The sequence below is a fragment of the Rhinoraja longicauda genome, chromosome 2 (genome assembly GCF_053455715.1).
Source record: "Rhinoraja longicauda isolate Sanriku21f chromosome 2, sRhiLon1.1, whole genome shotgun sequence".
Classification (NCBI taxonomy): domain Eukaryota; kingdom Metazoa; phylum Chordata; class Chondrichthyes; order Rajiformes; family Arhynchobatidae; genus Rhinoraja; species Rhinoraja longicauda.
In genome coordinates, this window is record NC_135954.1 from 108493883 (window position 1) to 108512718 (window position 18836).

At 47.5% G+C, this 18836-nt stretch overlaps 1 protein-coding gene across 3 annotated transcripts in view; it reads left to right on the top strand.

Moving 5' to 3' along the window:
* Window positions 1–458: 458 nt before the first annotated feature.
* Window positions 459–18836, top strand: part of LOC144608161 (zinc finger protein 438-like) — a 204731-nt gene continuing 186353 nt past the window's right edge. For 2 of the 3 annotated variants that reach the window (XM_078425604.1, XM_078425615.1), the window contains exon 1: window positions 459–628. In XM_078425604.1, coding sequence (XP_078281730.1) covers window positions 526–628 — 103 coding nt within the window. In that variant the 5' untranslated portion in view covers window positions 459–525. The remainder of the gene's footprint in view (window positions 629–18836) is intronic. The other variant, XM_078425625.1, reaches the window with a different exon arrangement.

Genomic DNA, 18836 nt, shown 5'->3' on the forward strand with positions numbered 1-18836 from the left:
TTGACCCCCCGCATCCCCTTTGATGTCTCGCCGGCTTCTTCACACCTTACCCTTCCTTATCTCTTACTCTCACTCAGTGTGTGAAGAAGGGTCTCTCGACCCCATAATTGCCTTTTCTCTCCAGAGATGCTGCCTGGTCCCCCCCGTCCCCCCCCCACCCCCACACACACTGTCAGTTACTCCACTGTATTTGGTGTCCATTGATCGCCATCCATCCCTGGCCTGGCCTGCCCTGCCCTGCCTCCTTGATGCTGCCGTGCCGGGGCTGGCTCCTCGACCTTCCCCTCCCGCCGCGGCTTCACTGGAAACCCGCGCTCGTTCGGCCGCTCTCCTCTGGGCTTGCGGTTTAGTAGGTTGGTCGAGGAGGGAGGGAGTGAGTGAGTGAGTGATGAAGGAGTGAGTGAAGGAGTGAGGGAGGGAAGGAGTGAGAGAGGGAAGGAGTGAGGGAGGGAAGGAGGAGGAGGGTAGGTGGGCCCGCCGTCGTTGCCGTTGCCGTTGCCGTTGCCGTTGCCGCCGCCGCGCTTGATGGACGACAGGCGAGAAGATGGCGGCGCCCACGTAGAGCGGATCATGGCGGACGCGTCCAGGTGCAAGCACAGAAAGCAGGCGAACCCGAGGAGGAAACACGGTGAGCCAGAGTCACACAGAGAGAGAGAGAGAGAGAGAGAGAGACGCTCCGCTTGGCATAACACACCCTTGGCTCGGCTCGGCTCGGCGGGGTGGCGGGTACAAACCTCCTCGCAGGTGTTTCACCCGCATTTTCGGGTCCTCCCCCCCCCCATCCATCCCTCCCTCCCTCCCTCCCCTGGAAAAAACAAAAACAAAACCCGAGAGCGGCAGGGAATGAGCTGAGCTGAGCTGAGTGTGGTGGTGGGGGAAGCGGTTCACACACACACACACGGGCCAGGCCCGGGACGGGACGGGACGCCCACTCCCTCCCTCCCGAGTGGTGGCCTCAGCATCAGCGCTGACCTTTTCCCTTTGCAGCGGCTCTTGCCGACTGAGGGAGGAGGAGGAGGAGGAGGAGGTTTAAGCTCCTGTTTATGTTTTAAACATAAACATCTATGCGTGTGGAACAACATGGGCGGCGCAGGCACCTGGCGGGCTGTGGTCGTTTTCGGGCCTCTGTGTCTCTGTCCCTCCATTCCCTCCCTCCATTCCATCCCTCCCCTCCATTCCATCCCTCCCCTCCATTCCTCCCTCCATTCCATCCCTCCCCTCCATTCCCTCCCTCCATTCCTTCCTCCCTCCCTCCATTCCATCCCTCCCCTCCATTCCCTCCCTCCATTCCTTCCTCCCTCCCTCCATTCCTCCCTCCATTCCATCCCTCCCCTCCATTCCTCCCTTCCTCCATTCATTCCTCCCTTCCTGCTTCCCTCCATCCCTCCCCTCCAATCCCTCCCCTCCCTCCCTTCCATCCATCCATCCCGCCCCTCCATCCATTCCTCCCTCCCTCCATTCCTTCATCCCTCCATTCCTCCATCCCTCCCTCCCTTCCTCCATCCCTCCCTCCCTTCCTCCATCCCTCCCTCCCTTCCTCCATCCCTCCCTCCCTTCCTCCATCCCTCCCTCCATCCCTCCCTCCCTTCCTCCATCCCTCCCTGCATCCCCGGTAGCGGGCCACTCGGTGCCTCGAACTCCTATCGCTGGGCCAGGCCGGTGTGGGTGTGTGCCGTGAGAGCACCTGCTACAAGCAACAATAAACCCAGGCCCTGGTGGGGCTTTAAACGCTTTCTTAAATGTAGTTTTTGAAGTTCTGAATGGGCTTTGTGGGGGTGGTGGTAGGAGGGAGGGTGTAGTAGTAGTGGGGGAGGGTAGTAGGAGGGGAGGGAGTAATAGTAGTAGTGGGAGGGAGTAATAGTGGGGGGTATTAGTAGTTGGGGTAGTAGTAGTGGTGGAGGGAGGGAGTAGTAGTAGTAGTAGTCATCGTAGTAGTAGTAGTAGTGGGGGGGGGGTAGTAGGAGGGGAGGGAGTAATAGTAGTAGTGGGAGGGAGTAATAGTGGGGGGTATTAGTAGTTGGGGTAGTAGTAGTGGTGGAGGGAGGGAGTAGTAGTAGTAGTAGTAGTCATCGTAGTAGTAGTAGTAGTGGTGGTGGTGGGGGTAGTAATAGTGGTGGGAGGGAGTACTAGTGGTGGGAGGGGGTAGTAGTGGTGGTGGTGGGTGGGAGGGGGTAAAGTAGTGGTGGTGGTGGGTGGGAGGGGGTAGTAGTGGTGGGAGGGAGGGGGTGGTAGTAGTGGTGGTGGGTGGTAGTAGCAATAGTGGGAGGGAGGGAGGGAGGGGGTAGTAGTAGTAGTGGTGATGGGAGGGAGGGGGTGGTCATGGTGGTGGGAGGGAGGGAGTAGTGGTGGTGGGAGGGTGGGGGTAGTGGTGGTGGGAGGGAGTAGTCGTAGTGGTGAGACGGAGGGGGTGGTTGTGATGGTGGGAGGGAGGGGGTAGTAGTAGTGATGGGAGGGAGGGGGTAGTCCTAGTGGTGGTGGGAGGGAGGGGGGTAGTCGTGGTGGTGGGAGGGAGGGGGTAGTAGTAGTGGTGGTGGGAGGGAGGGGGTAGTGGTGGTGGTGGATGGGAGGGGATAGTGGTGGAGGGTGGGAGGGGATAGTGGTAGTGGAGGGGTAGTGCCGGTGGGGAGGCCTTGCAAGGTGTTGTGCTTCCCTGCTCTGTTCAAGTATTTTGTAGAGTTTATTCCACCTGGCGTTATATGCATCTTAATTTCAAGGTGATGGGTTAGTGGAAATAGTGCAATTCCTCGATTGAATGCTTTAATTCCCATGGAAAACCAATACAGATGTGCCAGCTGCCAAGTATTATGGTTCTTAAAATTAAACAATTCTAACGTATATCATCCATAAAAATAAGTGTTTCATTCAAACATCTTTAATCATTGATAGACATAGAAATCTGGAGTAGCTCAGTGGGTCAGACAGCATCTATGGAGAAAAGAAATAGGTTACGTTTCAGGTCGAGACCTTTCTTCAGACCAACCCGAAATGTCACCTGTTTTTATCACCAATTTTCTCCAGGGGTGGTTACTCTAGTTACTCTAGCTTTTTGTGTCTATCTTCAGTTTAAACCAGCATAAGAAGTTCCTTCATATACAGTACATCTTTAAGCATTGTCTTGTCTTGACATTGAATATAGTATCTGTAAAATTCAGAAACCTTTTTCAATCAGCCCAAGTCATTTTTTTCCAGTTACATTTAAGAGGATGTCATTGACAGCCGGGCAATCAATATTACCTCATAAATTAAACACTTTCCATTTCCTTTGGTACAAATAGCTGTATTACATTTTTGGTCAAGGTATGCAATTTATTGCTTCATAACATGATTTAAAAGCAACTTATTCTTTTGCAATTTTCTTGGACTGCGTTCGGGTGATATCACAGATATTAACTTAGAATATACTGTTGTATTTACATGACATGGCTGTGTTTGGAACAGAATATGCACATTATTAGGTCCCTTTGATCTGATTGCTTGGATTTTGAACTGCTTAAAATGAGTTAAGATTTTTGTGTTTATTAGGAGATTTTAAAATTAAATATTGCAGGAAAAACAAACTTGCTATCTGTGTGATTCATTTCACAGTGAAATAATTGACCTAATTTTATGTTCATATAATGGTTGTTTATCTATTGTCAAAGAATAACAACCTTCCAGATTTGGCTGTTACACTAAAATGTACATATTTTCTCTTTGACCTCTAAGGCTATTTTTGCATTTGCATCAGGTGTTGATTTTCTGACTTACCGGATGAACTATTGCTTTTCTTAAATATGTCGTTGATTTATATATTGTGTAAATGGGGTTTATGTTAGGTTTTGTGCAAAATAAAGAGTTTTTATATTGCTAGTAGATGTTAAGGAAAATTGTGCTTGCTGGTTTTGCACTTTATTGACATTAGTTCATTATAAAACTAGTAATTGTTTTGGGACAATTTAGGTACGCTGTAATGTAGCTTGTAGAATGGGGCAATTTTCAAACATATCATTTCTATTCCAAAATGTTGGAACAATTAGAATTGTATTATATTCTTTATGCTGCACCTGTTATTGTTGCCATTTGTCCTAGCACTAATTTTAGTAACAGAATCGTCATGGTACCCTAGGAGCATTGTAAGGTAACTGCTACTTTAATCTGAAAAAAGGTTTATTTCGATTGCCAGTCCATTTATTACACAATGGTTGGGTAACTGGCATAAACGCTGAGATTTGGGTTTTAAGCTCACTTGGTCTGATTAGATAAAAATCTTGTCGTGGGTATAAGAGTCCAGGATGAAATTAATCTGAATTCTTGTCACCAATTTGCTTCGATTGACAATCTTTTTAGGCCATGGGATGTGTTGTGTGGGGATAAATGAGGAAAAGCTTTCATTTGTAGCGGGATTCTCTTGTCAAAATGAAGTTGAGGTCTGTGGTTAGCTTAGTTTTCCTTTGCTTCTTCCTGTGCCACTTCTGACTTGATGCCATCTGTACCTCTACAACTTAAAAGAGTTCCATTCTTTGATGTTAGTTTAATCCATTATGTAGGATACTGAAATCAAATCTAAAATTAAGGCTAAGCACTTGCTCATAATCTTGCACATACAAACAAAAGGTTTTGCAACATTGTACTTGGTGTATTAACATCCTGTTGAAATATATTTCATTGCTTTTGGAAATCAAATAAGGCTATAAAAATTTTAAATCTCATGCGGTGTAGTGCTGTGTTCATTTGCAGTACCAAAGAAGTACGGTTTGTTTTGCCAATGACACCTACGTACTGAGAATGATTTAAAAAATGCATGATCATATGTGAGTTTGTGCAACAGTTTGCCGCAAGAAAAATTCCTAAACTAGTCTAGGTTATTGAAGTGAATTGATGAGTAGAGGCTAGACATGTTCCTGGAAGGAAATAGATTTCTGGGCCAGTTACCATGGGATGTTATTACATACCTCTTAATGGGGGGAAAGTGTACATCAAGAAAGGACCTGAAAATTGAGAGAATTTAATATCTAATTTAAGAGGTAATTAAAAATCACGGAGGCAACTGTTTATTTGGAATTATGTTTTTAAATCTAGGTAAATGATCTAAACTGCACAGCGGAAATTGTTTTCCTAATTGTTTTAGATTTTTTTTTGATCAAGCTGTTTTGATGCTTTTATTGGAATGAAACTCAACTCCTGCATATTCCTAAGTGGATTTGTGTGTACACGCTTTGCTACAATACCAGTAATATTAATGCCCTGCCTGTTGTTATGTTAACAGAAGATTGCAGTGGCAAGTGGGATATATCTGCAGCTCCTATAGTTGTATTTGTGATGTGTACTTTTGATCAATTTCGACAAGTGGCACTGCAATCTATGTTGTTGGGCCCATCTACAGTAGCAGAAGGTAATAGCACCATTTCAAATAACAAAGTTCTAAGTAATTGTTTTCAATTGTGGTTTTTAATTACCTCTTAAAATGGATCAGTGAATTCTTATTACCAAATAAAACAAGAAATTCAGAAAAAACTTTGTTAAAATGAAAAGGGTGAGAATTGGATGAATAAAGTACATATCATTGGGGCATTAATTTAAAAGCACTAAGTGGCCTGTTTTGGTGCTCTATGGGGTATATTTGAATTTCATTTTCCTGCTTTAAAAAAATGATTTGATTGTTAATTGCAGAGGAACAGATTTCTCATACATGTCACAGATGTTAACAAGACTTGCATATAAAGAGAATGTTCAAATGGATGGTTAGGCTGCACTTGAAGTATTTGCACCTTTCAAGTTACCGAACGACAGGAAAGATTTGATTAAACTAGAGAGGGTGCAGCCAAGATTCACAAGGATGTCGCATGGATTGGGAGAGGAGTTAGAAGGAGAGTAGGAAAAAAAACTTCAAATCATCATATCATATCATATATATACAGCCGGAAACAGGCCTTTTCGGCCCACCAAGTCCGTGCCGCCCAGCGATCCCCGCACATTAACACTATCCTACACCCACTAGGGACAATTTTTACATTTACCCAGTGTAAAAGGATGCCACTCGTAGGCAGAGTCTTTTACTATATAAGTTTATTAATGACACTACACATACATTATGCCCTAGCTGTCCGTGGTCATCACTGGCACTAGAGAGCGAGCTGGAGGTGGGGAAGTTACAATTATACCAGAGACAATGGGGAGTGGTTAGTAGTGGTGAGGTCACTATGTTAAAGGAACATGCACTGATCTACATCCTTCCTCTTGGAAACAAAGTGACCACGGCTCATGCGCTAGGCTCAAACTACAAGCAGACTACTCGTACACACCGTACCGGACAGGCGGCCTGACCACTCTCCCAGAGCGGGTGCGCAACCCACCATCCCCTCCGGTCGAAGGAGCAGCATGAACGGGTGCGGGTACAGAGGCGGGGGAACCAGGGGAAGGAGGAGGACTGGGAAGCGATGCACGCGCAGGCGAGGGAGGGGAAGGTGGCTGGGGCGACTGCGGATGTACCGGAGCAGGAGGCACATCAGGCACCGCGGACTGGACGGGAGGTGAATACGGGATCGCGGGAGGCGGTGCAGGCTCGTTTACCAGCATCAGGTGCTGGCGGGTACGACGGTACACGGTGCCCTCGTAGTTGACCAGGTACGACCGTGGAGAGTCAGCATTGCCGACGACCACGGCCAGCCGGTGGTGACCGGAGGTCGACTCCATCCGGACAACCTGGCCAGCGAACAAAGGTGGAAGGGGACGGGACGACCTGTCAAAGGAGCGCTTCTGAATGAGCTGCTTTTCAGTGATGCGCTCCCTGACAGCGGCAGGGCTCCGAGCCGTGGGTTGCAGGGATTGCTGGGAGACGGGGATAGGGGGTCTAGTGGTGCGGGACATGAGGCGCTGGGCAGGGGAACCGAGCGCGGGGTCCCGGGAGATGTTGCGGAGGTTGAGGAGGGCAAGGTACAAGTCCGAACTGTCAAGCCGGCAACGTTCCATCAGTTCCTTAGCGCTGCGGACAGCGCGCTCTGCAAGTCCATTGCTTTGCGGGTACTCGGGGCTGCTGGTGATGTGGCGAAAGTTCCACCGGGTGGCGAAAGCAGCAAACTCCGCGCTGGTAAACTGGCTGCCGTTGTCGGACTGGAGAGATGCCGGGGAACCAAAGGTAGAGAAGTGGCGGCGAAGCTTCCCGATGACGGCAGCAGACGTGAGGGACGGCAGCAGGTCCACCTCGAACCAGCTGGAGTAGGAGTCCACCAATACCAGGTAGTGTTTGCCACGCCACTCGAAAATATCGGCGGCAACAGCCATCCATGGCAACTCGGGAGCCGGCTGCTGCAGGAGAGGCTGGCGCTGCTGATGAGGTAATAGGCTGTTGCAGGCAGCGCAGGCGGAGACCCTGTCCCGGATCTCCTTGACCATGCCAGGCCAGTAAAACTGTGCTTGGGCCTGGGATAACGTGGCCTCCACCCCTGGGTGTCCGTTGTGGGCAGTGTGGAAGTAGTGATCTCGCAGCGCAGCCGGCACCACAACCTTGTGACCCTTCACCACCACGCCCGCGTGCAGCACCAGTTCATCCCGAACCAGGAAGTAGGGCACGGCACCAGCCGGCAGGGAAGACCGTCGTTCAGGCCAGCCACGGCGGATGACGCCCTTAAGCTGTTGAAGGTTCGGATCAGCGGCAGTGTGTGTGACCAGGGACTGCATCTGCCAAGATGGAACGATGTTGACGTTCAACACCATCAGGTCAGCCGATTCGTACGGATGGCGGGAAATGGAAGGTAGTGGGGCACGGGACAAAGTGTCTGCCACGAACATCTCCTTGCCTTTGCGGTACACGATTTCGAATGTAAAACGCTGCAGCTGCAGCATCATTCGCTGCAAGCGGGACGAGGCTGCGTGGATGGGCTTGTTTAAAATAGAGACCAGCGGCTGGTGGTCTGTTTCGATGGTGAAAGTTTTTCCCAGAACGTAGTCTCTGAATTTGGAGCACGCGAACACCACGGCAAGGAGCTCCTTTTCAATCTGCGCGTAGCGCTGTTCAGCAGGGGTCATTGTGCGAGAGGCATAGGAGACGGGCAGCTGTCGGTCGTCGTAGAGCTGCAGGCAGGCAGCACCAAGGCCGAACCGAGATGCATCGCAGGTGAGGACAATTGGCCTGTTCAGGTCGAAAAACTGCAAAGTCGGGGTCCGTGCGAGTCTGGACCTCAGGGCCACGAAGGCCGATTGGTGGTGCGGGAGCCAGACCCAGGCATTGTCCTTCTTGGTCAGCTCCCTCAGGGGGGCACTCAGTTCGCTGAGGTCGGGTATGAACTTACCCAAGTAGTTGACCATGCCCAGGAAGCGCTGCAGGCCGGGCACGTCAGTGGGAGCGGGCATTTCGGTGATCGCCGCCGTCTTCGCGGGGTCTGGCTTCAGGCCACCCGCCGTGAAAACGTGGCCGACGTAGGTGACTTCCTCAACGCGGAACCGACACTTCCTTCGATTAAGCTTGAGGTTGATCTCACGAGCCTTGTCCAGGACCTGGCGGAGGTGTCGGTCATGCTCAGCGACGTCCCTCCCGTACACCAAGATGTCATCCACGATGATGGCGCATGGCAACCCAGCAAACAGCTGCTCCATCGTACGCTGAAAAACCTCGCTTGCCGAGTTGATCCCAAAAGGCATGCGGAGGAAACGGAACCTGCCGAACGGTGTGCTGAAGGTGGTCAGGAAGGAGGAACGTGCATCCAGCGGTATCTGCCAAAAGGAGCTCTTGGCATCCAGGACCGAGAAAACCGTGGCTGGACCGACCTGTGCCGCGACGTCCTCCACCGTCCGCATGGGGTAGTGCGGGCGTTTAATAGCCAGGTTCAGGTCCTTGGGGTTGATGCAGATCCTGATCTCGCTCGCGTCCTTCTTGGCAGCGACCACCATGGTGGAGACCCACTGGGTGGGGGCACTCACCTCCTTGAGGATGCCCATGTCCACCATGCCACGTAGTGTGGACTCCACGCGGCCCTTCATGGCAAAAGACACACGGTGGGCCGGTCTGACCACTGGGTCGACCCCCGGGTCCACAACGATCTTGTAGGCACAGGGCAGCTTCCCCAGGACGTCATCAAATCGGTCAGGGTACTCGATCAGGGGGTCCATGGGGGCCTGCACCAGGTGGATGTCGCGGTGAAATGAGACCAAACCAAAGTCCTGGCATGCACGGGCGCCCAGCAGGGTGACGTTTTCAGATGCTAGCAGGAGGAACGTGAGGGGCCGAGAGGTCTCCAGAACAGTACAGATAACCGTTGCCTTTCCCACGGCAATCAGAACGCCTCCCCCATAGGCATGGAGGCGGGAGTTGTCAGGAGTAACCCTCTCCCCCGAACTTATCTGCTCGAAGAGGCGCACAGACATAACATTTGCAAACGCCCCAGTATCGACCTTGGCAGGGAAGGAGTGTCCATTGACTGTAACATGCACGGATGGATCCGTTATCAATGCAGGTGCTCCCAAGAGCGAAAACACCAGAGAGTCTCCATGGGAGGAAGTCGTATCTGAGCCATGGAGTACCTCATGTTGGTTCCGGGAACCGGTTTCGCTATCATCGTTGGCAAGGTTGTTTAGACTCCCTCTAGGAGCAGGGACAGGTCTCCCACGAGAACGACAAGCTGCAGAAAAATGGTTCTGCTTCCCGCAGGAATTACAAGTTTTGCCCTGTGCTGGGCAAACGTTATACCTGTGTGACGAGAAGTTGCAGTTTGGGCATCTGCGAGGGGTGACCATAGCGGGCGCGGAGGGGGCGACCCGGGTCTGCGGGTCATTCAATCGCCGGCGGCCGGTGAAATTTATGTCCTGGGGCGCCGGCCGAGATACTGAGCCAACAGCAGAGGCCATGCGTGCGGCATGTATGGCGTCCGTCAGCGACAGGTCAGGCTTCATCAGGAGCTCATCCCGCAGCTTAGAGTTTAGGAGACCGTTGACCAGGACGTCCCTGATCATCTCGTCGGGTGTAATCGTTTGAAGGCGGCACCGCCGAGCCATATGTCGTAAAGATGCAATGAAGGCGTCAACGTGCTCCCCTGGAGTCTGACGCCGCGAGAAAAATTTGAAACGTTCGATAATGTTATTGGTGGGTATATCGCACAGGGCAGTGAACTTAGCCATGAGACATACCGGGTCGTTGCGGTCCTCCGGAGGGACGAATTGGAACGACGCATAGCGTTCCATTGCCTCCGGACCAGCCAGGTTGAGGAGCAGGTGAGCTCTTATCGCAGCAGTTGCATCAGGATAGGCAATCGCTATATAGTGTTCGTAGTCCCGCTGGAAGACAGTCCAGCGGTGCACTATGTCCTCATCGAAAACGAGCGTGTCCGGACGACGACACGAGGAAGACATGGCAAAGTGGAAGGAGGGGACACAATTGGGAGAAACAAATGATAAACTAAAAACCGATAAACAGGAGACGCAAGTCTACCGATCTGACACCATGTAAAAGGATGCCACTCGTAGGCAGAGTCTTTTACTATATAAGTTTATTAATGACACTACACATACATTATGCCCTAGCTGTCCGTGGTCATCACTGGCACTAGAGAGCGAGCTGGAGGTGGGGAAGTTACAATTATACCAGAGACAATGGGGAGTGGTTAGTAGTGGTGAGGTCACTATGTTAAAGTAACATGCACTGATCTACACCCAGCCAATCAACCTACATACCTGTACGTCTTTGGAGTGTGGGAGGAAACCGAAGATCTCGGAGAAAACCCACGCAGACACTTTTTCAGTCTGAAGAAGGGTCTCGACCCGAAACGTCACCCATTCCTTCTCTACTGAGATGCTGCCTGACCCGCTGAGTTACTCCAGCATTTTGTGTCTACCCGGTTAGAAGGAGAGAATGGATGGGGTGGGTCTGTTTTCCCGCAAGTAAAGGAGGCTGAGAGTTGACATATTAGAGGAAATATCAGAGGAATAGATGGGGGAGATAGTCAGTGTCTGTGTCCCAGTGTGGAGACTTTTGAATCTACAGGAATAGATTTGACATGGAGAAAGTTCAAAAGGGATGCATTTTCCAAACAAGTAGTTGGTATACCCTTGGTACGACTGTAGGGCAGGAGATACAGAAGTTTGAAATCCCGCACCACCAGGTTCATGAACAGCTACTTTCCAACAACTATCAGGTTCTTGAAGGGTCTTAACCTGAAACGTCATCCATTCCTTGTGTTCTCAAGAGATGCTGCCTGTGTCATATCTCCAGAGATGCTGCCTGACCTGCTGAGTTACTCCAGCATTTTGTGTCTACCTTCGATAGACACAAGTTCTTCTTCCTAATTTTGTTTTGCACTAATATCTTTTTTTGCAGCCTTTACTTTTCACTATTGTGTCAAATGTATCTGTAATTTATGTATAATTTATATTTCTGTGTTGTCTGAGTCTGTGTCTTTGATGCTGCTGGAAACAAGATTTTCATTGCATCTGTAGCTCTATGCACAATGCAATAAACTCGGAGTAAGTTGGTGTCTGGGGTGAGCTGTTGGAGTGGGAGCAGAATAACATATCAGCGACACAAGGAACTGATGATGCTGGTATGCAGAATATGACACAGGCAGCATCTCTTGAGAACACAACTTCTGTCCAACCTGCTGAGTTACTCCAGCATTTAGTGTCAACACTTAAGAGACATCTGAACAGGTGCTTGAATGAGTTAGGACTAGAGGGATATGGAGGTAATGCAGACTAGTGGGATTAGCATAAATAGGCATGATTGATGGTATAGATGCAGTAGCTTGTTGGCCCTGTTTCTATGCTGAACAACTGTATGAATAATTTAGAGCACCCTGTGATATGCTTGGTGGTTTTCTTTACAGTTTAGACTCTTTAGCATCTGAATTGAGTATTATTATAAAGATAGGCACTTCTATCTCTTTGGAGATTCTTGTGATGGTGGAAAAGGGCATCTGATTTCAGTTCTGAAAGGTGGGACATTCACGATTTTTCATACAAACACAATAATTTAACTGCTGTATAATATGATGAAATTTAAATTGTTACAGATGTAGCAAAGAAGGTACATTAGTTTCAGTTTTCCATCGGCAAGAACAAATACTTTGAAATCTCTTCTGCCTTCCAAACACGTGCACTTAAACCAGCAATGGGCAAAACACCGCAACGTGTTCGATTATATAACTGACATTTACTTGAAAATGAATATAACCTTAAAACCACAACTTGGGGGGGGGGGGGGGGATTACTTGAAACAGTCAAATTTTCTGTGGTGTGGATGGGATGGTGAAGCAAAGGAATATGTAGAAAGTTTCAGTATTAAACAAAGTATGGTTTTAATAGAAAACGGGATGTTCTTTGCAATTTCCTTTAGTCTAAGAGCAGCGCAAATTGCCAGTAGCGTCTTGACCCGAAACGTCTTGAACCTATGTAGAGGTTCACGTGTTGTATAAACACTCAGTTTAATATTTAAAGGATACAGCTCCACAATTAGTACAAGAGGGCAAGGTGTGTGTTAACGTGTTGACTGTGAGGTGAAGACTAGCTCCGTTGTCCGCTGCACACCGTCAACAGACCACCCAGGTCAGCGTTGATTGGTCGGCCCAGATCACGCCAGGTCCACGAGTGTGCTCGAGCTCGACGAATGACGGTTTGAGACCAAAGTGGCTCGGCCCGCCACAATTCGTTTTTTTTCTGTGCATCCCTTTCCTCATCCTGGGCTAATATAAAATTTTCATAAAAACTATTATTTCCTGAAATTGATTCTCCCAAATACTTTATGATTTGTTGGTTTTGTATCCAGCATAATTAAAAAAACTAAACATGTATTGTATGTCCTCTCCGTGGTCATTGTTGCTTCCTCTTAATTTTGTGGTGGGATGTCTTGATAGAACAATACTGCACAGGAACGGGCCCTTCAGCCCACAATGTCCATGCTGAGCATGATGCCTCCTCACTCTGTACATGGTCCATGTCCCTCTATTTATTACACTTCCATGCACGTATCTTAAAAACCACTTAAACACTACTATCGTATCAGCCTCCACCACCACCCCTGGCAGTGCATTCCACTGTCTGTGTACAATAGGGAAGGCAGAAGTTACTCTGTTTGTGACTCTCAATCCTTGTTTAAGATTTTCATGTGGACATTAGACAAAGGAACTGGAAAAAAGCAATTCGAGCCTTCTCCACCACATGATAAGATAGGCCATTTTGATTGTAACTTCAACTCCGTATTCTTATCCACTCACATCACCATGCTGCTTATCAACTATCTTTGCATCTCCACTTAAAAAAAATTCAACAAATCTGCTTCAACTGCCCTCTGTCTGAGAGAAAGATATTCACCTCGGGCGGCACAGTGGCGCAGTGGTAGAGTTGCTGCCTTGCAGGGCCAGAGACCTGGGTTTGATCCTGAGTACGGCTGCTGTCTGTACGGAGTTTGTTACTCCTCGCTGTGACCGCGTGGGTTTGCTCCGGGTGCTCCAGTTTCCCCCCACATTCCAAAACATGCAGATTTGTAGATTAATTGGCTTCTGTAAATTGACCCTAATGTGTAGAATAGAATGAGTTAGTATACAGGTGATCGCTCGTCAGTGTGGACCGAAGGACCTGTCTCTCAAGTCTTAATCTCTATGTATTTGCACAATTAAAAATGGAAATTTCAAAGACATAACTTGCAGAGTATTTAGATTTAATTTGATAGTTGCATTCCGTTTGTACCCGTTGGATGAAATCCTGATGATTGGGCCCACCAGAGCCAGTGCAATTGTGAAGGAATAAATTACATTTTTCCATGCTGATATTCACTTTTTTTTGAGTAACTGTGGAGTAATAAATCTAGATGTGGGCATCTGTGAAGAACATGGGTTACACTTACTGTATGACCTTTCAAATTGGTTGATCACATGTCATTGAAGTATAAACTGTACAAAGCTGGGGAGACCACAGAAATCCTAACAAAATAGTACGTCCATTTTTGCAAATATTCACGAGGCAATGTAAAATCCACATTAATATGATTGATATCATGCTAACAATCCATTTAAAATTGTAAGCATGTTGTATTTTGGGAAATGATCTCAAGTACTAACCAACTTTTCTGGGGCCATATCCTCTGCCTGGTTTATTTGTCAATGAAATCTCTGAGTCCACATGAAAATAAATTTATTATTTCATTATATCTGATGTGGAAGAGAAGCACAGTTGAAATTAATTAAAAAGTGTTTTATTGCCATTTTCATTTGAATGATTTTTTTTCTTCCCAATTGCAATCCAAGGATAAATGTTTCAATTTTCTCTTTAGTTGAAAAATTAATGTTACTGAAATAGGGATCGTTCAAGTAAGGTCACAAATGCAGAATTGTACAACTCCCTAAGCGTTCCCTTATTCAAAAAATTGATTATATTTGGAGTAATATTTATTGCCAAGGTTTTCTTTTCTACTTGCTGAATCACCTAGTTACCAAAGTTTTGGAAGGGTTTGTGAACAAAGTAATTGGTTTGGGAGTCTGATAGCAGGGGTGAAGAAGCTGCCTTCAGTCTGGACCTCTGGGCTCTCAAGCTCCTGTATCTTCTCCTGGACTGTGGAGAGAGAAAAGGGAATGTCCAGAATGGTAAGCATCCATGATGATACTTCCAACCTTCTTGATACAATGCAGTGTGTAGATGAACTGGATGGAAGGAAGTGACAAGCTTATGATGGACGTGTTCTTCCACTTGATTGAATTGAGCCTCTGGCTTGATTTGGAATTCTCTCTTGGCATCCTTGAGGTCATAAGGCAGTTTCCAAATCGACTGAGGTGCATCTTGTTAAAATACTTTTCATAGCACATCGGTAAAGTTGGAGAGAACTTTCATGGGCAGGCCAAATCTTCTCGGATGCCAAAGAAAGTAGATAAACTATATTGCTAGATCGCCACATCAGTGTGAAGGGACCAGGTTAGGGTGCTGGTGATATGGATGCTGAGGAACTTGAAGCTATCAGCCATCTCTGCATCAGAACAGTTGATGAGAAGAAGTTGTGTACACCTCCCATCCCTGCTTCCTTTGGTCAACAAGAAACTCTTTGGTCAAGAGCTCTGTTATTGGCTTGACACCATGACCACAAAGTTCTCAATCTCTTTCCAGTACTCTTGTCTCATCATTGTTGTCGATCTGGCTGACATCCGCAGTATCAATACAATACAATACAATACAATACAATATATCTTTATTGTCATTGTACCCAGGGGTACAACGAGATTGGGAATGCGCCTCCCATACGATGCACTAATTTAGGTAATTTAGACAGCAGCAACCCAACGAAACGAACAGTTGTAACAGTTTTGGACAGGGTAAAGTGCAAGTTGATCTATGCGTTGTGGCCATCCGGCTCAGCAGGACCGGTTCATAGCAGCTATGGCCCTGGGGATGAAGCTGTTCCTGAGTCTGGAGGTGCGGGCATAGAAGGCCTTGAATCGTCTGCCCGATGGAAGGAGTTCGAACAGACTGTTGCAGGGGTGTGAAGAGTCTTTGTGGATGCTGGTGGCTTTTCTGAGGCATCGTGTGTTGTAGATGCCCTCCAAGTCTGGTAGCTGTGTTCCGATGGCCCTCTGAGCTCTATGGACTACCCGCTGTAGAGCTTTCCTTTCTGCCTCCGTGCAGCTGAGGTACCACACAGGGATTCCATGCGTTAGGATGCTCTCTATGGTGCAGCGGTAGAAGGTCTTCAGCAGCTGTTGGGGTAGACCAGACTTTTTCAGTGTTCTTAAGTAGAACAGTCTTTGTTGTGCCTTCTTGACCAGCGCAGCAGTGTTATTGGACCATGTTAGGTCCTCCGAAATGTGAGTGCCCAGAAACTTGAAGCTGGACACTCTCTCCACACTGACCCCATTGATAGAGATCGGGGCATATTCCCCGTTATGTGACCTACGGAAGTTGATGATCAGCTCCTTGGTCTTGGTGGTATTTAGGTTCAGGTTGTTATCCGAGCACCAGTCCGCCAGGTTCTGCACCTCCGCTCTATAGTTTGTTTCATCCCCGTTGGTGATCAGCCCGATCACCGTTGTGTCATCTGCAAACTTGACAATGGTGTTGGTGTCGAATGCAGGAACACAGTCGTGTGTGAAGAGGGAGTAGAGCTTGGGGCTCAGAACTTGGGTGAACTTAAAGATTGATTTGGTGTTGTAGATGTTTGATAGACACAGGATGCTGGAGCAACTCAGCGGATCAGGCAACATCTCTGGAGAAAAGGGATAGGTGACGTTTCAGGTCAAGATCCTTTTTCAGACAGAGTTGGGAGGGGGAAACTAGAGGTAATAAAAGGCACAGATAAAAAAACAGGGCTGGCACCAATGACTCGAAAGGTGCAGCCCACAATGGTCCATTGTTGGATGTGGAAGAGAAGTTAATGAGGGGCTGTACAGGTAAGTAGTTGAGCAGGCGAATGAGCACACAACCCTTCGCCAAGGTGCAGGAATTTGGAGATTAGATTATTTGATATTGGTGTTGAAGACTATGCTGGTTATGTTCAATGTTAGAGCTACTGGGCGATAGTCATTGAGACAGATTCATTTACTTTTCTTGGGGGCTGGAAAAATGCAGGGTTCCTTGAAACTGGGGACAGCAGGCTGTTGAAGTGAGAGGTTGAAGATTTTGCCAAAGACTACGGCTGGTTGATTGGTGCAAGATTTCAGAAACTATCCGGGGACTCCATCTGAACCAGTTGCTTTCTGAATGATTGCCATCTTGAAAGCAGATCTGATTAATGCCACTGAGATGTTGGAGGCAGAACCAGCAGGAGAAGGGGGATTACTCCTTTGTGGAACTTTGCCTTTTCAAAATGGACATAAAAGGCACTCAGTTCATCTGGTGGAGGTGCCAGAGATTGCCCCCTCTCTGTTGGCTTGTAGCCTGTTGTGGCCTTCAAGCTCTGCTGGAGTAGCCTGGCTTCCACTTGATTGATTTGAGCCTCTGGCTTGATTTGGAATTCTCTCTTGGCATCCTTGAGGTCATAAGTGATAGGGACAGAATTAGGCCATTCGGCCCATCAGGTCTACTCCGCCATTCAATCATGGCTGATCTATCTCTCCCTCCCAACCCCATTCTCCTGCCTTCTCCCCATAATCACTCATACCTGGGAGATCGTATTTGAATGCCTTGTATGGTACAGGGTACATCCTTCTTGAATGTCTTGGATGTGGATTTTCGCGGAGAGTGACTTTCTTGTTCATCCAAGGTTTTTGATTGTCCCGGAAAGCAGCCGGCCATGCATTTCCTGATGAGACTGGTAACAACTGAGGTACTCTCATTCAGGTTGGATGAAGTGGTCTTGTACATGTTCCAGTGCACCAACTCAAAGCACCCCTGAAGTAGTCCTCCCTAGACCACTGTCCTTCACTGTGAAGATAGACACAAAAAGCTGAAGTAACTCAACGGGACAGGCAACATCTCTGGAGAGAAGGAATGCGTGACATTTCGGGTCGAGACCCTTCTTCAGACTCCACATAATTTTTGTTTATTTTTACTTGAGCAATACTAATATTAGTTTAAAATTTCTAGATTAACAAATAGGGTTAAATTGGGAGCAGTTGTCAACACTAAAATGGACTACAACAAATTATGCCAGTAATAATGAACTTGTGGAGTGGCAAATAATTTTTGACAAATAATTTCAAAGTACCCAACTGCAGGAAGACTGCCTGATGAAGGTCCTGAGTTGAAATGTCCGTCCATTCCCTCCACAGACGCTACCTGACTCACTGAGTTACCTCCACTTTATGTATTGCCGTAGCAAGGAATGGATGGACGTTTCAACTCGGGACCTTCTTCAGGCAGCCTTCCTACAGTTGGGTAACCTGAACTTCACATTACACTCCACAGTTTTACAATGTCCCGTTACTTTGAAATTATTTGTCAAAAATTATTGCCTCAGAAGACAGCGGGGGCCGATTCTCTGGATGTTTTCAAGAAAGAGTTAGATAGAGCTCTTAAAGATAGCGGAGTCAAGGGATATGGGGAGAAGGCAGGAACTGGGTACTGATTGTGCATGATCAGCCATGATCACGTTGAATGGCCGAATAGCCTACTCCTGCACCCATTGTCTATTTGCCACTAAGCAGGTTCATTATTACTGGCATAATTTGTTGCAGTCCATTTTAGTGTTGACAACTGCTCCCAATTTAACCTTATTTGTTGATCTAGAAAATTTAAACCAATATTAGTATTGCTTAAGTAGAAATTGGAAAGGATGCAGAAAAGGTTCACAAAGATGTTAGTGAGATTGGTGGATCCGGGTTTTATAAGGAGAATCTGGATAGGATGGGACTCTTTTCTCAGGAGGTTGAGGGGTGATATTTAGAGAAGTTCTAGACCAAGAGGAGCCATTGGGCCCAAACCTCTCCTGCATTGGTGCAGCACCCTCTCCTCTCCCACTCCCCTCTCCCCCTCCCCCATCCCCCATCCTCCCTCCCACCCTAGGAAATAGATTTGAACTTTAAAATATGAATAACTTTAAAAATATAACACCATTTTCAATGGAACTTCTTCCATTAGCGCCAAAGGGACGACGGTGAGTAAGGTCGGCCTAAAATTGTCGCACTATCGTGTACCGCTTTGGCTGTAGTTCAGGAACAAACAAACAAACAAAGAAGAGTTTTAGTATGTAGATAGATATATAAGGTGGATGGTCAGTCTTTTTCCCTGGTTAGGGGCATCTAAAACTAGACAGCAGAGATTTAAGGTGAGAATGAAAAGATTTAAAAACGACCTGAGGGTGCTTTTGTTTTACAATTGGCTTGTGGATAAATAGAACGAGCTGCTAAAGGAAGCTGAAGAGGTGGGTACAATTACAATGTTTGAAAGACTTTTAGACACGGATACAGAGGGTTTGGAGGGCTGTAGGCCAAATACAAGCAAATTGGACTAACTCA